Source organism: Hesperophylax consimilis, chromosome 14, assembly GCF_061612785.1.
Source record: "Hesperophylax consimilis isolate HC1 chromosome 14, BYU_Hcon_1.0, whole genome shotgun sequence".
NCBI classification, from domain to species: Eukaryota; Metazoa; Arthropoda; class Insecta; order Trichoptera; family Limnephilidae; genus Hesperophylax; species Hesperophylax consimilis.
Genome location: NC_142849.1, coordinates 9,778,126 through 9,803,990, shown reverse-complemented (window position 1 = coordinate 9,803,990; position 25,865 = coordinate 9,778,126). Strand labels below are relative to the sequence as shown.

Sequence of the window (25,865 nt, the reverse complement as noted above, 5' to 3'; positions counted from 1 at the left end):
GTGGTCTCGGGGGGTTAACTACGTTAGGTTAGGGTAGGATTTGGGTTTAGTTTTTTATTCATCACTTTTCAAAAGTGTTGTGATTTGTCGCTGTTCTGATTTGTCTTAGAACCATTTTTCACCCAACCTGAGTGAGGAATGTCATACGCAAGAAGTTAAAGTCGTCAAAGTAGCTGAAGGAGTGAGTGGGGGGTGAGGCGCAGTGTTGTGTTTAGCGTCGCACCGGCGGGAGACACGTGCGCAAAGGTAACTGGGGTATGTCACACCCAACCTCATAGTCGGTGTTGCATTTTTGAAGTATTTTTATAGTTATAGTTATTTATAGTATTCTTTCATTTATTTTAATATTTCTATTTATAATTAGAATATACTATAACCAAAGAAGTAGTAATTTTGTTAGAATTTGTTGGAAATGTTAAAATACCAAAAATAAAAAAGAAAATATAAACGCTTCTAAATCTTACAAGTAGTATTTTATTTACTCAATTTTACTTAATCCAAAATTATAGAATCAAAAATTCGGCATCAAAGTATCGTGTATCTCCTACCCGCTTCAGAGCTGATGTATAATTTCTCACCTCATTCACGCCAGGTTAATATGGAAAATTGCACATAAAAAAATGTTAATAACAACAGGTAAGTTTTTAGATTCTCACGGCCAAAAGCATTTTTGTTGTTTGTTTTTGGGGTGTTATGCCGTGTTGCGCTAACTCCTTCTTTAGCCGACGTTTCGGACAGCGTCACATCTTCTTTCACATCTTCGGATCTACCAGATCTGCCCTGATGATGGACACTGCAACGCTGTCCGAAACGTCGGCTAAAGAAGGAGTTAGCGCAACACGGCATAACACCCCAAAAACAAACAACATTAATAACAACATTTTACATGAGCGAAGATTTTTATAACTCACAAGCTGTTATTGTTGTTGAAAAATGAAAATATCGGAGTGTTTAATATTTAAATACTTTTATGGTTATCCCAACAATCCGGTTCCTACCTAAATTGTCCTCTCCCTTGTTTTTGTTCCATTTCCTAAAAGTGTTACTTTCGAAAAAAGCAAGTTAGAAGATTTGAAAAAATAGAAGCCAAAAGTATGTGTCATTTGTTTTTTATGTTATTTTTATCGTTGCATATCATTGCATATTCGTCGCTCCCTCGTAATAATTATCGTAAAACATTACATACCAGCCCCAATCATTATACATTGAATAAATTTTCTATATTATCGTGAGTGATACAAAAACCGTTCAAGTTGTGAAACAATACTAGATGAACATCTATTAACTATATATCTACAGAACATTCAAGACCAACATCAGAACTTCCAATTGAAGCAACATTCACAAGGTAAAGGTATCCTTTCCCACTCCTATATTCCTTGTGAGAAACGCGAATGTTTAATCTTATTTTCTCATTCAAAATTACAGTCCATTCCGATAACTTGAATTTTGAATATTTATTGAGAAATTGAAATTGTAATAACGTCTTTTACCATCTCCCCCGACATAAATAGTCGTTTCTTGTAGTAATTAAGTTGAAACAGTGTTATTTAAAAAAAGTGTATTATGCATGTGGCGGAATTCGGCAACTTTACTTATTGGGTATGATTAAAATTTTAATTCACAAAAGAACAATAGTAAAACCCATTAGATTAATCACTGAAATAGTTGAAATTTATAAAATATAAATTAGGTCAGGTATTTAATAATCTAAAAATTATAAGAGCTAATCTTAAAAATTGAAAAATTCAGTTTCGAAAATCGATTAAATTATTTTGATCACTTGGACTACATATAATAAAAAAGATTAAGAGAACCCTGATCAAGTAGAGGGGTTAAATAAAAATAACCTTGTGTGTAGCCTTGAAAATCTTAGGTCAATGTCTGAGGCCTTTTCAAGGCTAATACAATACAAATTATTCAATTCTTAATGTACCAGTGACAACTACAATTCATAAAAAACTAACGACAGATAAAAAATTGCTAATCTTTCCACAATTAACTCCTATTTTAGATTGTATAAATATATTTTTTAATGTAGATAACATATTATAACATCCAATCAAAATTTAAAAGGAGATGAAAATATTATGACAACAAAATAAAATGATTGACATCAAAATGCTGTTATATAAATTACTAATGTTTTGTATTTCAATCATTATTCACCTGAATCTGCATGATGTATTTGAGCAATATTGGCGAAGGGCCCATTAATTCTGCCATCGGAATCGCTAGTGACAACCACCGAAGGAGCCCTTACGCGCTTTGGATTGAATATAGTTGGAATATCCCCATCTCGAGTCATTTTTAAGTAAATAAATATTCAACCACAAGAAAAAGAATCATAATGCAAGTGCGTTAACAGTATTAATGAATGCATCGAGATAAAGTGTCAACGCTCAAATAACAACATTATCGAGAACGAGAACATATCGATTTTGAAATATTAGCGATTAGCTAATCATTTAAACGCACTAAAAACATTTTTTCAGTAAAATAGGACATTATCCGATGAAAAAATGTCATCTGTCACAAAAGTCGTTTTGCTTTTGCAAATTTCTATGACTTACTTTACATGGCCATAGACATGGTTTCTATGTTGAGGTAGGGAGGGGCAAAAGTGGTTGATCGACCATAAAAGAGAATCGATTTTACGTTTGCGAAAATAACAACTCACTTGGGAAAAACCACACCTGATGCACACCTGTTATGTATACTCCTAGAATTTCGCGATCTTTCATATACCGGATGCCTAATATCTTATGTATTCGCCACTCTCTTTAATGAAATTGTCCATTTGTCGTTAAAACTACATAATTTTGAACGCAAAAAATTATTATTCTTACCATAAAAGTATTATATTTTTCAGCTCATAAAGAAAACGTAGGTAGGTATGACAGTCAAAAAGAGTCAAAATCTCATTTTTTATTTTTTACCATGGTTTAATTATGTTTATACCTATCGCGTGGCGAAAAGATTGGAGAGGAACCATAAATAGTAGTCGCAGAGAAAGGTTGTGCTTATGTCATTTTTTCCTTCTCGCATATCAAAAGGAAAAAGAGAGGCGATTCTGGAACGATGACGTCACGTACGGTCTCTTCTGGGATTAGTAAACATAGAAATACAGGAAACCGTCCACTATACAGGGTGTCGAAAGGTAACAAACAGACAAATAACTTTTACGATGATATTCCGATGTTTTTTCCCCATACAAAATATTTTTCCATAAAAGATTTTTTTTGTCCATAAAATAAATTCTATGTTGTTTTACATGAAAAGTATATTAAAACGTTGGGATTTATAAAAAACTTATTTTTATTTTTGACTAAGGATGGATTGTTTCAGAAAATTTTAACAATTCTTCAAATTTCAAAGTTAATTTTTAAGTTCTTTCTAAGAAAGATTTTTTCAAGTTTTATCAACCAACTAGCCTATGATATAATAATAAAACTTGAATAAGACTTTCACAGAACCCGAAGACGAACGTTTAAATTTGATGAATTGTCTGTTTAAGTAATGTTTTTTAAACAGTGCCATATGTTGGACATTAAAGCAAGACGCGCTATTGTTTCTCTATCTGCACAGACAGACATATCCACAGCAACGTGTGGTGGGGTACAGATAGTGGAAAATAAAAATTAACCAAGCACGACGATTGTTGGTTGAGATAATTTTATACTTACCACATGTATAACATTTGTACTTGTAATAGTAGAAAGATTTTTGGTTATAGAAAAGAGAGACCATCAAAAAATAAGAATATGAATGAAAAAAAATTAACTCTAATTTTGTCATACGTTACTACCATAGTAATATCGTCTTGATACATCTTCCCGCGAAAGGTATTACTTTTTTATATTTTTTGTGTGAGTATCGCATAAGAGTCCCAACTGCTCCCAACCGTCTGAATCAAATGAGTCCGTGTCATCCCCATGTCGGGTATATTGAGGGGGTGAAGGTATTGGGGAGGGGAAGGATTTGGGGAAGAGGAAGGTGGGGGGCACCTGGCTATTCAGATCAGGTCACCAAACACGGCTAAACCAAATTTAAATCAACATTTCAATTCTGAATGGTGGTCTAACGCCAGGGCGATACTGAGAGCATATTCCACTCTGGAACGTGCCGCGAGTAAACAAAATATAATTTCAAATTAATAAATTGTGAAATAATATAAATTAAAGAAATAAAATTTACTTAATATTGCGTCCGGGATTTGAACCCGCGACCTTCGGCTTGCTAGTCAAGAGCCTAACCCTCAACCACAGAGGCCGGTATTACGAGTATATTACACACGTATAGGCATATATGTGCAGTGGCGTAGCTACATAGGGGCTACGTGGGGCAGTGCCCCGGGGCCCTCAAGCTCAGGGGGCCCTCGAATCCTTACCAGAAATCTCGATCGAACTGAACTTTTGGAAATTTCTCCAATTTTCAAATTCAAAATAAATATGACAGGTTGCAACTTGCAACTCCACTTTAATCATGACAACTCAGTAAAGAGAAATTCAAAAGTTATGCCTAGGGAATTCCCCTAAATTCTTTCTGTAGGTTGGCAGTGTTGTCAATTTGACGGATAGTTATATGTGCCTCATTCCCCAACGACACTTGTAGCGTATTAAAATATAGATAAAAAGAAGAAACCCAGTGGTGCATTTAAACGCAAACAACGCCAAGAAAGAGAAGATAGTAAACAAAAATTGCCCAAAATTGACAAGATTTGCAAGTACATCTGGCCAAAATATTTCTATTGATAGTGACTCAAATAATGTGGTAACTGCAGTGTTGGTTGAGAAGCCTACTGAAGAAGATTAGACAATTATTGCAGTTGGAGATACCTCCGCCGCCGAACATGTGAACGTGGATGATGTTTGCATGACACACATAAGAGCGGAGGGTTTGGAGGAACCACATTTCATATTTTTATTTGATAATACCTAATCAGTTTACATAGCAGTGGGGCCCCATTTTTTAATTTGCCCCAGGGCCCTTGGTTACCTAGTTACGCCACTGTATATGTGTGCCCATATTCGAAATCAATATCGAACGTTTATGTATACATCAACAAAAAAAATGATTTTTAAATCTATACAACATTTTGAAAAGTTTAATGATAAGCACAGGGCGGCTCTAAGCGCGCACAACTAGAGCAATATTCTCCGGGCGCCTACTTGCCAAAGCGCTAAGGTCCTGATATGGTCCTGATTGGTCCTGATGATACCTAACACCCGACACATCGCTCTTGAGATTATTTTTCGTGAAAACGGCGGTACAGAAACATACAAATCATAAAAATATTCGCGCCAGGCGCTGATGATAAGCACCCCGCCTACATTCATTTCGTGATATGTATGATAGTATACAATATACCATACATACCGCGACACAAAATTCTAATATTTATTCACCAAACAAATGTGTGAAATAATCTTTCTGAAAAATCATAAAACTTGTGCTAAAATGATTGCAGACGTTTGAAGTTTGGTTCCTTCTACGATTATGTATGATTTTATTTCAACATTGCACAAAATTCTAAAAAATATTTTTTTTTCTGCATTTTACTGACAAAAACTAAAACAAAAAAATAATATAACAGTCGACCACAGTGAAAAATCTTTATTTACACTTTTAATAGACAAAAATGTTAATGATAAGAATTTAATAGAAAGTACCTACTTTTTTCCGTCCTCGTTTGAAATTGCGCATTTTTACGCACTCAATACCTAAATATTTTAGCCACAAAAAATTATCACTAGAATGCAGTACAATCGCTTTTAAGTTCGAGAATCTACCACCAGGGTAAATTTGTTCGTAGCCCACTTGAAGCATCCGGGAACTCGCCATAGTGGACATTGTGGTAGACATGGCGGGCATCAACCTGGTTAAATGACGGAGAATGATTTGTTTAACCGAATATATTATAGTGGTGTTATTGTGAAATAGTATAATCTATACCCTAAGGATTTTTTGTAGTTATCTTAGGTTGAAAAATGCAGAATGTTGGACAATCTGAAAATCAAAATCGTGATAAGGTGAATGTGCAACTTGATGTAGTTAAATCGTCGACTCCCCAAAGTTATACGTCGAGTCCGGCCAAGTCCGAAACGGAAACTTTTGCAGAATTGCAGCCCAGATTCATGACGGATTCGTCGGAAAGTGAGGAAGATTCCGTTTCTGAGGTAAATCTTGTTAGTATAATGGATATAGCCACTAACAATTATCGAAAATATTGGTACCGCGAAGTGAGAGACATCTTGCGTACATGTTGTCTGTCCTGTGAATACTTTTCTTGCAACGTAACTATTTTTACCTGGTAAAATATAAATACTTTCATAGCACAGTGTAGCGTGTGGCTAATTATGGCTGAATAAAGACAATTTTATTATCTCATGCCCTCAAATACTTAGATAGCACTTCAACGTCGTAATCACATTATTCGGTTTTTGGCAGAATAACACGGTCGGTGCCGCCGCCGCCGAGAATAAGGAATGATGGCACAATTCCCGATGATAATGTTACTGGTGGAAAGTGCTGACCCTTGTATCGGGCAAATAAGTCACAGAAATGCATTCTTAATGCACACATTATATAAGTCGGTGAACAATTCGGCGTGAGTAGAAAGAAACGTATGACAGCGTACCTAGCGCGAAGTCGGATGAAAGTATTTAAACACATAATTTCCTTCATTAGTGACAAGCTGTCACTTTAGTAATGTGACCAACGCGCCAGAGAACCACGAGAATATTTCGAACAAAGAGCAGCACACTATCGAACTTGGTGTTTTCATTTCTTATGCAGGTGATATAGGATGTCCTTGCATCCCAATTCTCGGGGTTTCTGTTTCTATGCACTTGTTTATTTGTACAGGCGATGAATCACGTTTTTCTAACACTCAAGTTTTACATGTAGTAAAAGTTAGAGACTTGTATATTTGCCAAGACGATCTTTAACTTGCATTGAACTATTGAACTAACAGCACAGTCACAGGGGAAGATACTAATATAATATAACCATAGGGCACACTGTATCGTCTAATTGACAAGATTCTAATGTTTATTCTGATGTTTGTAGATCTTGCTGGCTTGTTTGTGCCTTAGCAGGCCAGACCTGTTGGTAAGTCTCGAGGATTTCCTTTCATTCAGTCCTAAGCTAATGTCTCTCCTAATAAGCTAAAAGCTCTGATAATATTTGTTTGTGTCTACACTGTTCCTTTTTCAATTGTTTATAAATCACTTAAAGGAATGTCATTATTTGAATTTTGATTTGTGTCACTAAAATTTGTTTCAGTTTGATGGACACAGACAGGTCTTATATTGAGAGGATTGTATTTTTCACACTATCCAGTTGTTTTAACACTTGTCTCCCTTTTGAAGTGTTGTTATTTCAAGTTAACAACGCATTGTGCATATTAACCAATACAATTTGTTGTGTTCTCTCTTGGCAAATATACATACCTGTCTGCTTGAATAGTGATCGAAATTGTACAATTTATTATTAAACAGTTTCAAATGTTGTGGGTGCAATTAATGGTTATGCCTTACCGTAAAATAAGTTTCCTAATCAAGCATTACTTTCTACAGAACAATCATTCCGAATTGCTGATTTTCCGTGGGTTGAATTCGCATGTAATAAGATGATCCATATTATTTTAACAGTTTGCAGTGTTTTATTTTCACCTACCCGTGATAGAATTGAATTTGTTTTGTGTTATTTTTACTAAACTTGTCGAATTCCGCTGCACGGTTAATACGTAAAAAAAATATAAATAACATTGGGTTTAAACTCAATTTCTACATGAAATAAATAATTGTGGTGGGAGGTGGTAAAAGATGAATTAAAGTTCCATTTTTTCTCTTATCAAGGTTAGGAAATATGCTTAAATTTTTAAAATTACCTAAACTAAACCCTAAAAACCTATTTTTTTAATGTTTACATAAACCCCCCCCACTTGAATAGTTGTCTTCATCAAATGAAAAATCAAGTGTTTTTTTAACGAGCCTTTGCATGCAGCTGAATTCGACAAGTTTACCTTATTTTCATTCCTCATCATTAATTGAGCAATATGGCTTTTAATGCATACGTTTTTTTTTTTCAAAATACACAGATCCTTAAGTATCTACCCACAGTAATCCTTTTGACAGCAAGCTCAAATGTTAATTTCACACAAACAATATATTTTTCCTTAAAGACTTATTTAATACATGAATCTTTTGCTATTTTGATAAATAAAAGCACTAAACACCTTAACATACATTTAATTGCTTCCAATTAATCCTGCATCATGTAATAATTCCCAATCTAAATAATGAGGATATATTTATAATTTAATCTATTTCAGTGAAGGTCAGTCATGTGAATTGTTTCTTGTGTGTGTGTTTACATTTATTGTTTAATAGTTTTAGGAAAGGTTGTTTCACAAAATTAGAACAATTCATAAAATTTCAAAGCTGATTTTCAAGTTCTGTGAAGGTTCTATCCAATTTCTGTTATTATTTCAGTTTTGTAAAGCAAATGGCCAATAATGTTATAAAAATAGAACATGAATAGAACCTTCACAGAACTTGAAAATCGACTTTGAAATTTGATGTATTGCTCAAATTCTGTGAAACAACCCGTCCTAAGTTCTTTTCACATAACTTTATATTATTATCATTGTCTCTATTGTAACTGATAAATAAATTTTAGACTATTAGTTTCTTCAAAAATGTATTACCATTATGCTGACCTCATTTGACTTTGTGTTAATTAATGGTTTACTAACCGGTTTATTAAAAAGGCTTTTTTCTAATAATTGTGATTAAAATGTCCACGCCTTAATTAATATAAATTATCTTTCTGTCTTTCTCATACTATATTCAACACTGTCTGTAACTATTCACATTGCGAAACTACTGCTTATAACTGAACTATTTATAAAATTTGGACAACTTTTCACGAAGACATAAAAACAAAAATTTCACTGCTGTTTGGCAAGTTACTTTTACTGATGGCGAATTTACTATACAATGTTTTAGCTAATAAAATTGATTTCTGGAAACGCCTTTCAATCAGTTTTCTTTGAAACGGTTACAAAACTAATCTCTTGGAGAGTTTGTGTAAGTACATTGCGTCAGATTTAACAAGTTTAGTGAAACTGTTCAATTTTTACGGTTTGATAATGTGCTCGGTACGAAAAAAAACCTTTTGTTATGAAAATACAACAGTTAGCAGTTGCTAGTCTTACAATGTTTTTATTCTTATCATTCTGTCTGAGGCCAAATTAATAATGTAGGTAATAATTTATCACAAAGATTGTGTTTTCATTCAGCAGATAAAGTGACATCAGATTGTTTGTTCACATGTTATTAGTATACACACAGATAATTGCATTCATTACTGATGCATTTTTTATTATTTCTCACACAATGTCAATAGTACACTATACTGATCTTGATCTTATTGATTTATTTCCAGCATATTGTGTCAATCACGTTTAACCCTTAGTTTTCAATACTTTTTTTTCTGCAGTATGTTATAGAAAGGTCCGTTAAGTTAATATTACTGAAGCATTTATAAGATTGTTTTGGTGAATCTGATAATATATAATAATAATAATGATCCAATTGATTAATCTAGAGCAAGTGTGTATTCTACACAAGTGCAATAGAAAGATGTACTAAGATTTATGAACTAAGGCAATACAAATATCCATTTGGTTAATCTTTAGCCTGGTTTCATTAGAATATCTGATATACGGAGAGCAACATATCTATGGGAAGACCGAAGGGTTACTTTTATTTGTGTCTAATGCTGTGCATACACTTGCGAGCCGAAGCGCGAGTTATATCACGAATCATGCACGGAGAAAACTTACTGATAAAAAATAGTGCTAATTCAAAAACCTGGTTAAATTATTTGTATTTCTGTTAAAAACGGGACTGCAGGCCTCTAACAAATGAATTGACCGGTTTCCTAACAAACTGTTGGTTACACATATATGTTATGGGAATGTCGGAACACGTGTAAAAAATAAAAATTCTGATATTTTCACATTTCGTCTTTATATTTACTAGGATAAGCGCAGCTGCGTGAACTCTTGTTCAGATATATTCTGAATTTACTGATATTTTGGTAGGAAATGGCGTGCCATCACATTTTTACCAAGATTTTAATAAATTAGCCACACTCATTTTTCTCTGTGGGAAGGAATGAACGAAATGCAAACGATGGTTTGCGGTTGGTTCGTTACTTTCCCATAATTCGTGCTTCGGCTTGCTAACATATATGCAGCATTATGTGTTCTTTATATTCCTAAATATGATTGTGTTTATATTTGTCCATGGAAAAAAGACAGATGGAGCTTTCAATGGACAAATTTGTTTTTTATTGTTGTCTGGACTTTGCAATTGACATCTTGTTTCTGTGTTGCCAGGGCGAACTTGATGAGGACGGAGAGGGGTCGGAAACGGGCACCGCTGGTGACAATTCCAAGTTCCAGCTGTCCCACGATGACCCTGAACGGACCGTCGATCCCGAGACACAAGCTCGCCTAGAGGCCTTACTGGAAGCAGCGGGTAAGGGGATATTCATTCATATTATATATTACTGTAAATACCAGAATTACTTATTGTATGTGCTTTGAGCGTATTCTGTAGTGCTATAATGAAAATCTTTACTTATTGGAATGTTACTATGGATAAATTTCAATTATATTTTAATATATTAAATTATCACTCGCTAATCGGAGGTTTAGGATCACAGAAGGCATATCTCTGTTTATTTTGCTTTTAGTTAAGGCCCTTTTGATTCTAATCCCCCCGAATGTATTCTTAAACTATAACCTCAGAGTGATTTGTTCGCTTTTGGTAACAGCACATATGATCTCATAGAAATCCCTTACTGTCATGGTGAAAAATATGATCTAAACGGTGTTAAAAAGAGAAAACATGACGCTTTATATTTAAATCTAGAAGTTGACCACAGAAGAATTAAAATGTACACCTCTTTGAAGCCAAAGGGTCCGACATTAATTTAAGAAATATTTATAACACAGAATTTTTTTATTGATTCTTCAACATGAAATAACAAAAAAGTGGGTGACCAGTGAAGGCTCTTCTATGGGGGTCATTTGGTCAATGACCTCCCAAAAATATGCTACGAATATTATTAATTTGAAAAATAAGGATTTAACAAACTACCCGATTATTATTAATTTAGTTTTTATTTGTGCAGATCGTACTTCGTACAGTAATATGTAGCGGGTTCCAGCATCATTCTATATACCTAGCGTAGGTCACTTTAAATTTTGTCCCCAAATTTATCTCCTTTCTTTCTCTTAGCTATACAGACAAAGGAGGTAAACACTATCATGTTTGATGTATGCTTAACATAATACAAAATTTATTTTAAAGGTGTTTTCGGACATGACCACGGTCCGGTAGAGTTATCTACGACAAGGTAGTAGAGGGAGATGTCGAGAAATGTCACTTGAAAGTTTTTGTGTGATAAACAATAGCCATCTCCAACTTGAATATTAGTGAAATTATGTTTATCATGGTTGACGTAATTTGCATGGAATAATTTAAAACGTCAAATTCTGTGGATATTGTATTGAAAGAAATCACAAACCATTCATTGGATCGTGTCAAACGTATTCAAATAAATAGACAATTAGTTTATGCTACAAGAGGTTAAAAACGAAAAGTTAATTTATAAGTGGATTTGCGGGTGCTATAAAATGAATGTATTGGTACTTTTCATTGTTTACTTTTTAAGTCAAATGATAAACAATGGACTGAGATTCGCGTTACTGATGTTATAAACGTTTGAAAGGAAAATTAGTTATGTGTGTAAATAATTAGATAAATAATCTTAAATTAAACAATATTGTTCTACCGGCTTTAGAATAGGTGAGTACCGGCAAATTTATCACATCCATTGGCATTTTTATAATATTCACCACGCATTCGCTGTATGTATTAACATTTCATAATCATTTTTTTTTGATTGACCTTCCACTTACCCCTAGAGCCGCCTCTGGAAGGTGACAATAATCTATATAAATAAAAATGTTAATGTTCGTTTGTTCAAAATGATGTGACAGCTGTTTCGCCTTCTGAAGGGATTATCAAACTGTGGCAGCCACTTTACCGAAAACGTATTAATGTTATGTATGGAAATAACATAAATACATGGTCGCAAAAGTGGCTTCATCACAGTTCGGTAATGCCTTCAGAAGGCGAAACCGCCGTCACATGTAATAATAATTACACAACAGGACGCGTTTATAAATAAACAGTTTTTATATTTTGAATGATAACTTTATTGAACATATAAAAAATACACATAAAATGGAGTTTTACATTAAACTTCATAACCATAAATAAATAAGATCCCCTTTTAAATAATTAAACAGATTTTTTTTTGCTGAAGTGAATTTGAAAGGAAATTGGATTTGATTGCCAAATTCAATTTAAAGTACGAATATGTTGACATGTAAATTTACGATTATAAACATAAAATAGACTTATTTAAAATTGTATACATATTGTTATTGTATACTTATGTATGCAATTGGGGGCGTTGCTACTGTTGAAATTGCGGTTACTTTTGCAAAACAAATGAGTTTGTTATTTCCTCTTTCGGCTGCCTGAAAAAATAAGTTCTTTAAATTTGTACAATGAATTGAAAATTTTGTTTCGTAAAACCCCATTACTATATCATAATTATAAATTTTTTTGTTGAAAACCAATTAAATGCTGCTTTTAATTTGCTATCGAAACAACATCCTATCTACTTGTGCCGCTCTTCTTCGGATACTTTTAGACAATAAAGTAATATAATTTCATCATTAAAGGTGTTTTCGTACAAACAAAGTTACTTTTTCAATGAAATTACTATTCAGATATGATTATCAAAGTACTATTGTGTTGTGCACCACTTTCTACTGCACAGTCGGCACTTGAATCGATGCTCAGGAGCCTATTAAATTTATACATACATCTTTTTATGCTGGTGATATAATTTTTTTTTACCTTATTGCGAGCTGAAAAAATTTCTAGTTGCCCACATGATTCACACAATGATTGACATTTTGTAAAGTCAGATAGAACCGTAGCATGCTTCTTGCCTGACAGGTGTAATTCATTTAGCTAAGCAAAGGTAGCTTTTGATAGCTGCTGTTGCATATTTGCAAGGTACTTAATATTATTAATTATTCCTTGACTTAGGACGGGTTGTTTCGGAGAATTTGAACAATTCATCAACGTTCATTTTCAAGTTCTGTTTTTATTTCAGTTCTGTTCATAGTTCATAGCCTATAATGATGTGAAAACAGAACTTGAATAGGACTTCCACAGAACCTGAAAACGAATGTTGAAATTTTATGAATTGTTCAAATTCTCCAAAACAACACGTCCTTTATTTGTTTTAACTCGGTGAAATCTATGTTGAAAAATCTATGTTTGACGGCCTCCATGGTCGAGAGGTAAGGCTTCTCTACTAGCAAGTCGGAGGTCGCGGATTTGAATCCCGGCATTCGCAAGTAAATTTTATTTGATCAATTTGTGTTATTTCACAATTTACTCATTTAAAATAATATGTAGTATATTTGTGACTTGTGAATACTCTCAGTATCGCCCTGGTGTAAGACCACCATTCAGAATCGAAACGTTGCTTGCAAAAACGTAACTTTAAATGGCTTTTCAGATCTTGACCAGATCTGAATAACCAGGTATTTCCCCATCTTCTTCTTCCCCATTTCATTCCCCTCCCCACGACCTTGAGCCCCATAACCTTCCCTAATTGGGGATGCCATTGTATCACTGGCTCCAAAAACGGTTGGGAGTAGTTGTGTGGTTTCTCATAAAAAAATGTATTTTTATGAGAATCAATCCATTGGACTACACATTCAAGAATTCTTACCTTTACTATGCATTTTATATTCTGTACAGTTTTAAAACAATCTTGATCAAAGTCCAAAATTTATGAACATTCTCAATATGAACACAGATTTTTTTTTTACATTACACCACACAGGAAAATAATTTCCTTTAGGGCCTAGACCTAGGTTTTTTTGTTAAGGAAAAGAAGAAGAGAAAGTTCTGGGAATGTAAAAGATATGAGGGGTGGGTAGTAATCTAGGGATCAGTGTATCCTGGAGTGACGGACATATGAACAAATGAACACCAGTTGGAGAGGTCAAAGGGCCTCCCCAAACCATCCTCTCCCGATCTGGCATGCAAAGCAGCTGTTGGGCAGGCATATTCTGAACACACCTCACCCGATGAACTCGGGCAACCCTGTTAAATCACCAAACCTAGCCATAGGATGTATGCCATTAATGACAATGTAGATCTTCTGTCAGAACTTTAACATAACATTCAATATTGCTTCTGTTGCATAATTATTCTGCAATTTGATTTTATGTCGGGAAGTTGCAGGGTTCGATTCCTGCAGCAACACAAAATATAATACTTTAAATATGTTTTTTTTTTTCTTTTCATTTTTTGGCCATTATCTTTTTTAGCTTTAGAAGAGATTATTTGATCTATTTATCAAAGACCTGCCACATCTGCTGTGAGTACAATTATATGTTACAATGAAACTCCTCCCAGGTTCCCACCTCAACCGCACGCGATGTACCGGCCCTTCAAAACTTCACCGACTATTTTGCTGCACCCTGTATACAGGGTGTATCGGCACGTACCCGACAAACTTTAACCAGCTATTCCTTAGCATATTTGGAGTAAAAAATCTTATGTGCACTTTGCTGTCCGGTAACGTTTTTTTTTAATAAAAAATTTATTATTCATATTTTCACCACATGTCACCACTGTTTTATCCTTTGACAGAGTTTGAAAACCCATCTGGCAAATATTTTATTCGAATTCCGTTGAATAATGCACGTGTGTACCTATATTGGCGCACGTTTTCAGTCACAACGAAATAGCACGGCACCATTCGTCTCATTTTTAACTATTATTATTTAGTGTGTGCGAAAGAGCGAAGACGCTTTTTGACATACTTGCTTATAACAGCTGTTTAACACGAAACGCAATGCCAATGACAGTGATGTAGTGTGGAAATTTTAATTTTTTTTATTTTTAATTGAAAAAAAAATGCTACCGGACAGCAAAGTGCCCATAACATTTTTTACTCCAAATGTGCTAAGGAATAGCTGGTTAAAGTTTGTCGGGTTAGTGCCGATACACCCTGTATAGTGTCACATTTTGTCAATATAGAGATTAAAATTACTGTATATGTCTTAATCAATAGTATTTTTTTGTACATAGCTTTTTGCCGATATATTTGGTTTCTAGAATTGGTTTAGGAAAATGCAAATTTATTGTACTGTAGGTTTTTCTTTACATATTTGATTAGTGGTACTGTATCCAGCAGAGTGTTGGCCATGTTCGGGAGTCAGGATAAAGTTGACCTCTTTTCGGTATCAGTGTGACGATGGTCAATTCAAAACAGGATAAAGTTGACCTCTTTTCGGTATCAGTGTAACGATGGTCAATTCAAAACCAAAATTAATATTCTTAAAATCCTCTTCGGGACCTTCATTCCAGGATTTCCCTCAAGTAAATGATCATGAATAACGCTGTGCAGGAATATGTAACAAGAAGGTCTGCCTTCTTCATCTTCGTATTATGAGATTGTCCTCAGGTGTTATAAGATTGGGACAAATGTTATTTTGTAATGGTTGATAATATTAATTATTATTTTTTTGGTAAACTAATGTTTAAGACAAGATTTTTATGCATAGCACAAAGGGTAACAATTATTTTACAAGCAATAATTATTCGCCTGAAACACTCATCCACATTGAAGAATCTCCTGATAAAAGATACATGATGCCAACGGGACTTGAACCCGTGTCCTTTCGATTTCCGGTCGACAGCTCTGACCACTGGGCTATGGCGGCTTATCTCTTATCCGTGAAATAATTCAATATACAGGGTGTCCGGAAACTCGTAGTACAAGCGGGAAACTGGTGAATCTACATCACATTTGGAGTCGATTTTGTAGTATTTTTTTTTTTTATTTGAGCTTTCGTTATCGAGTAAATCGAGTTTGAAGTTGATTTTTTTTTTTTTTTTTTTAATCAAATTCTTATAAATTATTACTGAAGATCAAAGTACCCAACTAATTAAAACTATTTGAAAGTAAAACAAATGAAGAAACTCGGATTTGAAGCATTATTTTGAAATCACCCTTCATTTAACCCGGTGTAATCATAAAATATTTCTGCTCTGCAGGGTTAAAACATCTGTTATTCAACCCTAAACACCAGAAAAAACTTTAACCCTAAAATAGCCGAAAAATATTTTTTTTTGGTTTTTTTTTTTTTTTGAAAATGCTCAAATCAAAAAACTTTATGTTTTTTTGGGTTCCCCATGTGGTGTAGATTCTCCAGTTTCCCGCTTGTACTACGAGTTTCCGGACACCGTGTATACTAGTGTTTCATTCAACAATTACTGCTTATTACATTTTTTCACCTGAAAACAACCAACTTTATTTTATATGAGAAAGGCATTGTAAGTGCTAACTCTCTCACTAGATGGCGTCGAGACAAATTGTCTACATTTTTAGGTGAAATACTAGAACTTGTCAAATATTAATTATTGGCATCATGTATCTTTTATCAGGAGATTTTTCAATGTGGATGAGTGTTTCAGGCGAATAATTATTGCTTGTAAAATAATTGTTGATAATATTATTAATGGAAATATTTATAAAAACTAGTTCATGTGACAGTTTCACATAAAGCAATGTTCAAACAGCTGGCACAATAGTCAGCAATTTTACAACATTTCAAAGATTTAGCCTCAATGGCATCCTTCTGACACAACCGTGCAGTGTTTGAACAGGAGAAATAATTGTAATGCAACTGGGCATTGAAAACTTGACGTTGAACAATAAGCTCTCTTATACAATGTGCTCAGACATATTGTGTTGTCATTTGTACAGAGTATCAAAGTAGTATAGAATGCACTAGAAGAGTTTTGCCTAACAGTATTAAAAAATTATATATGTACGTACTATGTAACAGCAAAATTAAATGACTGAAGATGGCACTCACCTCAAAGAAATAGTGTAGGCCTTTTAATATGAGTTGTCCTACATAGTATGTATTCTAGGTTTGTGGTTAAACTTACATTTTATTATCGCTAGGATGGTGATAGATGATAGGTGCATCCGAATTTTTATGTTGACCTAAATGCTAGCTTAGAATTTGATAAAATTAATTGTTTCTGTTGAAATTCATATTTAGAAAATTATATTATATTTTAAAAAATATTCTAGAAATTTTTTTTTGATTACTCTTTAAAAATAAATGTCACATTTTAATGTGTGGTTTGGTGACATGGACATGAAACTATGAGGTACCAACATTTACAACTCATTACATACAGAATATTATTTAGTTAAGCATCACCATACACCCAATGACAATATTAATGGGACTACGGTCAAAGGAATAAAGTGGAAAACGGAATTATGACCCGAGTTCTTATGGTATGCAGTATGTGTATTCTTATTGATGTGGAGATTTTTTTTTAACATTAACTCCACACAGGAGGACTTGAAAGTAATTTTCCTCAGGGACTACGTCATCTTTGGGGATACTGTGTGGAGGGTCTTTTAAGGAAATGAACTAGAGGAGGTTCTGGAAAGAAGAAAAGTATGAGGGGTGAGTAGGAATTTTTGGGTCAGTGTGTCAGACGTATGAATCCATCCCTCCGGGTGCTAGGCAATGAGTCGAGAGAGTCCAGCTGGAGAGATGTAAGGGTCTCCCTCAATTGGTCTCTGCCAAGCAATTGGTGGGCAGATGCATCCCTCTACTAAGTGACCAAATGTAGCAAACCACCTGGGGAGACCTACGGCAGAGGTATTGGTTATCCCAGGGCTTCCCAAACTTTTTTCAACTGTGACGCCCTTGGGAAGTTACCATATTTTTGCGACGCCCCCCCCCCCAATTTTTATCTTTGGTATTAATGAGAAGGATGTGCTTGCTTTTCTGAGCATAATTTCTCAAAACGAGGTTGAAGTTTCGAAATCGCCACTCTCGTCTCGGCCTCTAAATTTATTTTTGATCTGTACTTATTCTTAATGACTGCAACTGCAGAGAAACCTGTCTCACACAAGTATGATGTCGCAAACGGTAATAAAACCCTTAACGCTGCAGTGCTGATGGAACGATATTCTCGCTATAAAGATTGCTCCACGACGCCCCTGGGATGATCCCGCGGCGCCCCGGGGCGTCGCGACTCACAGTTAGGGAAGCCCTGGGTTATCCAATGTATGGCTCCTGGGGTGGCAGTACCCATACCCGCCTCCCAAAATATTTACGTAAATATTTTGCCAAACCATAAATATTTTAAACCAAAAATGGATTGGGGTTTCTTCAACCCCCTTCCAATTTCCTACAGCTATTTTTTTATCACTCTCAACAGCTGCATGTGTCTCCTGAGGTGGCGATATCCTGTTAATAGTTCTACTAGCTCCCTCGGTGAGTTCCTATCATTGTTTCTCCCTCACGATTGCCATCATTTTGAATATTTTCCTCTGTATTTTGTAGGTATTGGCAAGTTGTCGACCGGGGACGGCAAGCACTTGGCCGACCCCGAGGTGCTGAGGCGCCTCACGTCCTCCGTGTCCTGCGCACTGGACGAGGCCGCCGCCGCTCTCACGCGCATGCGCACTGACCAGCCGCGCACTCACAATACTGACAAAGGGTGAGCACAATTCTGTCATATTCTTAATTACCTGCATATTCTCTTTCAGTATCCAAACCTTGTATGGTCCTGCCGCTGAAAAGCTCCCTTGTAACACTTCCTTCTGTCACATGCTTTGTTTATGAGGAAAAGGGAGATATTACAACAGAGCTAGCTATTAGCGATATGTCTTTCTGAAGGGTCGTACTTAGGTAAATTATTTTTAAATAATTGTTTTGTCTCCACAGTTAAAAATAAATTATAAATTTTTACAACTTTTTTCTTTATAACAACACATTTCTTAAATCTAAATCATGGTTCTTTTGAAAAAATATTTTAATTTAGTCACCCGCCTAGTGAAAATTATTCAATCCCATTCCTCATGTTTCTTAGTTAATATTTATTGGTGTCTCTCATTATTGTTATTAACACTAACATGTTCATCAATGTTGTGTTTGTCTGTAATTAGTGATAGTATCAACCAAGTTTAATTAGTGTAATTGAATTTCGAGAGCTTTGATATGAATCACTGTTGACAAACCTAAGAAAAAAAAAAAAAAAAAAAAAAAAAACACATTTTACTCTTTAAAATCTTGTATTTTTTTTGTCACAATTATTTCTGTATCCCGGGAGCACATAGGTTAAATAGAGTACATTTATGTTTTGTATTTTTGAGTATTCTAGACTTTGAGATGAGTTTAAATGAATCGCACAGCGCTATAGGTGACATAGAGTGCAATCACCTTCCAGTCTTTGATGCTTAGTTGTGATTATCAATATATATCTCAGGAGCGCAAAGGTGAAATAGGGTCCATAAACATATCTATCCTACTACCCAAACTTATTAACCTGTGATAAAATAATTTCCCAGGAGCACAAGGTTAACCAATCTCCTGTCTGTGTCTTATATATATGTTTGGTTGCATCTTCCAGAGGAGGAGGCAGTAGTGAGTGCGCGCCCAGCCTCGCGGAGGCGTGCTCGGACGGGGACGTTGGCACGGTGCGGAAGCTTCTCACTGAGGGTCGGTCGGTCCATGAAACAACAGAAGAAGGAGAGAGTCTGCTGTCACTTGCCTGCAGCGCTGGGTACTACGAACTAGCACAAGTATGTCTTCAATCCTATATTAGTTCAAATCACTCTGATGAGTAAGAAGAGTGCAGATGCAGTCTCACCCAAAAATGCAAAAGTATTCAGCTGCAACTGTTACATCTAAAGACAGATTGCATACAGAAATATTAAAAATATTTAGTTTTAATATTTCTATTTTTGATACTGACAATCTGTTGTGGAATTTCATTATAATGATATATTGAAACAATTTTAAACTATTTTCCACTATTTTTTTACCGTTACCTGTTTCAGCCTATTATGACTGTAAGGTGAACATTCAATTAAGGTATTTGATATTTAGTAAATTAACCTATAAAGTATGTAAAACCGAAGCCTTCTGGTAATAACCAAATAATGGGAAATTCAGCTGTGAAACATGGGATAAAATCCATATAATTTTAATAAAATCATTTCATACCACCCCTGTTAACCCCGCTCCCCCAAATTTTGTGTACATAATCCATAGTTTAAGGAACACTTATAGTGGAAAGTTTGAAATTGTTTCAATATATCATTAATATTTAGTTTAATTGTAATATGTCTTACATTTTTTTCTGTTAGTCTTTGTTTTTTGTTTGTTAATCCTGATAATATTTCTTCATTGCCCTTGAATTTTATCCCTTGAATTGAGTTTCGTCTCCCCGACTTAATCAATATGACCCACTTATAATCAATTATTAGTCTGCATACAACACAAAAAACTACTTAATTATGTGTATAATGATATAAAATTTACATTTCGCATAATCCAACCGAAACACAACAGCAATTTCAATTCAAATTAGAAATATTTTCATTTTTATTGATCAGGAATATTGAAATGCACTGGTTAACGGCATATAATTTGAAACTTGGACTTCCAGGTGTTATTAGCTATGCATGCAAACTTGGAATAATAACATATCAAAGAACCTGTTCAATGCAAGCAAACCAATCTTTATTTTGATTTTCAACAAATAACTTCTACCAGAAGAACAGAAATTCACTGGTTAACACTATATGATTTGAAAATTGTATGACATTCTCATTTATTACATGTAATCCAATCCATTTAATCAGAAATAACTTGAATCAGGAGCACAGAAATTGAGTGGTCTAATTATAAAGTGGTTTGACATTCCAGGTGTTACTGGCAATGCATGCGAATGTGGAAGACCGTGGAATCAAAGGGGACTGCACTCCCCTGATGGAGGCTGCCAGCGCAGGCCATCAAGACATAGTGCGGCTGCTCATTGCGCACGGGGCCGATGTCAACGCCCAATCCTCATCAGGTAACCTAACCTTAATTTACTAAAAACCATCACGGGTTCTACAACCCTCCTTCTCTTTCCCTCCAATTCCTTATGTGTTGGCCTCTACACCATCCAGTCATCTACTGCGTGTTTTACTATGAAACCCATAATTCATTTTAACCTGTTGAAAGTCAGAGCAGAAAATCCCCAGAATACACCCAATCGCCAGACAAAAATAAATGGAGCTACATATATGAAAATTACCTTTTTGCTCAAATATCAGAATTACAACTACAATTTGTATTCTGTTTACCAGATAATATATATTATTATTCAAATATAAATTTCTAGTTTATATCGTAAGACGTTTCCCTAGAATTGTTAACCTTATCTAAAAAATAAAAAGAATATCTCATTTGGGAGACTGCAGAAAAAAATATTTGTATGAGTATATAAAAAATTGGTTTTATTATTTGTACATAAACATGAATAAATACCGTACACGAAAAAATGATCTAAAGGTGTTTTCAATGAAATAATGCTAAATGATACGTTGTTTTGTTTTCTATGCGGTCAGTGAGGATTTAGTTTTAGTCCTCTACACAGTTTTCAAAGAAAAGGTTACAATTTAATTGTAAAAAAATACTAGCATCGATAATATTAGAAGAGTCTATCGGCAATTTTAGTCAAAAAAAAATGTCTCCACTGCATGATTTGCATTTGACTCTTTAAGGCTGTTCATATTGAGGCCTTTTGAGCTATTTAGATTAACATTGTACTTATTGTAAAGTTAAGTTCACATGACATAATGTTTATATCATGTAATGTATCATTTTGACAGCCGGCATAGTCCAGTGGTAACGCATTGGACTGCCATTCCGAAGGTCGCGGGTTCGAACCCGGCGTGCGCAAATAAATTTTATTTGATTGATTTGTGTTATTTCACAATTAATTAATTAAAATAATATATAGTATATTTGCGGCACGTTCCAGAGTGGAAGATACTACCAGTATCGCCCTGGTGTAAGACCACCATTCAGAATCGAAACGTTGCTCCAAATGGCTTTAGCCGTGTTTAGTGACTAGATCTGAATAGCCAGGTACTTCCCCACCTTCCTCTTTCCCTTCCCCACTTACCTTCAGCCTCACAACATCCCCCAATTGGGGATGCCATAGTCTCACTGGCTCCAGACGGGAGCAGTTGGGACTCTTGTGAGGTATTCACTATAAAAAAAAAAAAAAAATGTAAATGCTTATTTATTTGTAAAATACATGATAATTCAATAAAACGTTTCTTTATATATGATACATAAAATCACCATACTAGGCGACTGCCTGTTTCATGAATATTTCCACCAATGGAATATAGTTATGTGAGGTCTAGTGTGAACATGTGAACTAAATATATAAACGTGTTGAAAATAAGAAGGATTACACTAGAAAATTTATAACGGAAATAGGAAACATAAAATAAAATAGAAAACAGAAAAACGAATATAAAAGAGAATAAAGAAGGATAAGACATGCTATTATAAAATAGAAAACAGAAAAACGAAAATATTTATATAACCCCACTTTGTGCAGTCCTTAATCTAAGATAACCGCACTTATTTCTAGCCTTTAACATCTCTTCTAACATAACTTTTATCCATATTGATGTCTAAAATCTCACCATTCATGTTTGTACAGTCCTAATATGGACCTAACCTCAATATTTAATTCACTTTTCTCAACTAACCTAATAATTTATCCCTGACCTATCCTAACCATGTGCCACTTATCTAATTTTCATTAATCTTAATCTTTGTCTCTAATCTAATCTGATTTGATATAATTCGTAGAATTAACCATTCCTCCTTTATATCTGTCAATGACCTAACCTCACTTCTTTATTTTGTATTTAAAACTAACCTCTATTTTTTAAATGAATCTACAAAAAATAACCTTCCTTGGGTTCCTTGTTACAGCTATTATACTATTTTATAATATTGTTCTGCCTTTTAAAATTTATTAAATTATTTTTCATTTTCAATTCTCGGGAGAATGATATTAAAATAAAACGATAGGTTTGATAACATTTGAAAGAAATTTATAAATGATTGTAAGTATATTATGTACTGGGTTCATGGGGTTTTTACATCCGGCAATCTAATCTCAATTTACAATGCACACCATGATTAATTCAAAGTTATGTTATTAATATTATTCAGTAAACCCCCAAGTCCCCCCGTAAAATAAGTTTTTTAATATAATTTTAACACTTGATTATTTTTATATTTTCCATCCCCCCAATAAATGAAATTAGAGTGGCATAATTATTGATTCTGATTGAATTTTTTTTGCTTATCCCTTGAAAAACCCTAGAGTTTCACTGTACATCCATCAATCTCACTTGTAGGTTTTGCGATCTAAGTTGTTGGTGGTAATCTAATCTGATGTATGTGTTCCTCAGGCAATACCCCCCTGATGTACGGATGTGCCGGAGGTCATGAGGGAGTGGTGGCGGCCCTGCTGGAGGCGGGGGCCAACGTCGAGGACCACAATGAGAACGGTCACACCCCTCTGATGGAGGCTGCCTCCGCTGGTCACGTGCCCGTGGCTAAGGTAAAACAACCTCTCATATCGATACATACATATTGCTGTTTCATTTTACTTTAAGTCATTTTAGAATTTTATGTACTTAAAACAGTTTTATAGGTTTTGAGATATTCTTGAAATACTTTTGCTAAGCTTATATATCATGTTTTCAAAATGTTACAAATTGTAGTTCACACATAGAATGTTCAATCTCTAAAAATAAAGGAGGAATTACATTTTTTTCAAGGTTTTCAAGGTTTGGAATTTAGCTCTGCAATATTAAAAAAATTTTGTTTTATTATATCTATCTATATAATAAAAAATGTAAATGTTCCTTTGTTCAAAATCTTAAATTTACTAAAGTTCTTCACGGATTGCTTTGAAATTTTGACACTTCGATACTGTTTGTATATATCTATATTATATAGATGTCACCTGTGACAGGTAAAACCATGCATTTTTGAAAAACAGCATCATCTGTTGGACGTAAAAGCAACATGCGCTATTGTTTCTCTCTCTGCACAACAGACTGAGCCACAGCAACGCGTGGCGTGGTACAGCTAGTTGAACAATAAACATGAAAATGTAAAAGTAATAAATTTGTGGTTATGAAAAATTATCAATTTTATGTGAAAAACGTTGATTATAACACTTGACAAAAAGAGTCACAATTTTTTTACGCAATCAATTTTCTACCTTTTGGAAAATTCCTTTTTGTGGATATAAAAATCACAGTGCACCAGGTGAAAATGGTAATTAACTTCAGTTTAAAAGTAAGAATTATTATTTACATGTGTTACGTTAAATCGAAATAGAAACTTGGGTGTGAACAACAATTTTAATATAATTTTTGTAAAGCATAATATTGAGGTCTTGATACATTCTCAACCCATTCAAGGACATCTATAAACAGTGAGAAAGGCCCTGATTCAAGGGTAATTAATTTGAATGCATTTCAGTGGGTTTCATTCTTTCTACAATTCCAACCCGTACAGAATATTATAATTAACTTTGACTTTGCTGCATTTTTAGGTCTTTGAATAAATTACACGATCCTTTGAACTTCTTCAGCTTATGCAACCCTCCGTTGAGTTATTTTACTGTATGAAATATTGATTTATGCCACAATGAATTTATTGATAAGTCATGATTCACACGCTGCCCTGTCCTTAAAATGAAATTATTTTTGTTATTGAAATATGCACATAGATATAAATTTTAGAGAACTTTTAACTATTTAAAAAATATAATAATTAATTAATTTGGAATTTATTTTGGTTCGCAACTGAAAATTTTTGTTCAAACGATTTGTAAAAATTCAATTTGTGTAAAAATTTATCACATCATTTCGTAAATCTGAATCTGACAGATCTGCCGTGAGATAGAACATCATCCTAATTTGTATTATTATTTCATTAATTTGAATCTGACAGGCTGGCCGCACCAGTAATCGACCTCGGTTTTTCCATTTATTAATGTTTTATTTTTACAAATTTACGAAAACAGTGTGCAATATAGCTGTGAATGAGGAATACTTGGAGCAGGTGGATGAATTTGTGTATTTAGGAAGCATGTTTACGAGAGATGGGAAGGCTGACAGAGATATTGAAAGAAGAGTAAATGCAGGTAACTCCATTAATGGAGGACTGAACGCAGTTGGCGCTAACAAAAAATTGTCCAAAGAAGCGAAGTTAGCAGTCCACAATGGAGTGCTGGTACCTACCTTGATGTATGGAAGTGAGGCATGGAACTGGCAAAGAAAGGATGAAAGTAGATTGAATGCTGTTGAAATGAGATCCCTGAGGCGTATGTGTGGTAAAACCATGTTTGATCGTGTGAGGAATGTGGATATCCGCAAAGAGTGCAAGGCGTAATGAGTAAGATCAAGAAAGCCATGCTTAGATGGTTTGGGCATGTAGAGCGAATGAGCGAAGAAAGGAGTGTAAGGAGAATATACGATGCAAATGTGAATGGTAGCAGAAGTAGGGGACGCCCGAGGAAGACATGGCACGACCAAGTGAATCAGATACTTGAGTCGGGCCATGTCAAGAGTCAGAACAATAGAAGAGTATGTATGAGACGATGTATGAATGTGAATGAGGCAAGGAGTGTGTGCCAAGACCAAGTTGTTTGGCGGTCCGTCCTCTCTGCCTACCCCTGCGGGGAAACGGCGTGATGGTTAGTTAGTACTTAGAATATCTGTCATTGAAGGGTGGGCTGCGAAAATTGGATTTAGACGAGGAT

General features: G+C 34.5%; 2 protein-coding genes across 12 annotated transcripts in view; one reads left to right on the top strand and one right to left on the bottom strand.

Annotated features, from left to right (window-relative positions):
- The window catches only part of LOC149417868 (solute carrier family 35 member F3), a 33,754-nt gene extending 31,214 nt beyond the window's left edge, over positions 1-2,540 (bottom strand). For both annotated transcript variants that reach the window (XR_016303146.1, XM_089639494.1), the window contains exon 1: positions 2,170-2,540. Coding sequence is in view for 1 of the 2 variants with exons in the window: in XM_089639494.1 (XP_089495620.1) it covers positions 2,170-2,308 (139 nt within the window). In the remaining variant the exon portion in view is untranslated. The remainder of the gene's footprint in view (positions 1-2,169) is intronic.
- Positions 2,541-5,838: 3,298 nt separating this feature from the next.
- Positions 5,839-25,865, top strand: part of mask (multiple ankyrin repeats single KH domain) — a 93,649-nt gene continuing 73,622 nt past the window's right edge. For 9 of the 10 annotated variants that reach the window (XM_089639493.1, XM_089639488.1, XM_089639492.1 and 6 more), the window contains exons 1-7: positions 5,839-6,179; positions 7,072-7,113; positions 10,412-10,553; positions 18,566-18,722; positions 19,635-19,806; positions 20,936-21,083; positions 23,497-23,648. In XM_089639493.1, coding sequence (XP_089495619.1) covers positions 5,991-6,179; positions 7,072-7,113; positions 10,412-10,553; positions 18,566-18,722; positions 19,635-19,806; positions 20,936-21,083; positions 23,497-23,648 — 1,002 coding nt within the window. In that variant the 5' untranslated portion in view covers positions 5,839-5,990. The remainder of the gene's footprint in view (positions 6,180-7,071; positions 7,114-10,411; positions 10,554-18,565; positions 18,723-19,634; positions 19,807-20,935; positions 21,084-23,496; positions 23,649-25,865) is intronic. The other variant, XM_089639489.1, reaches the window with a different exon arrangement.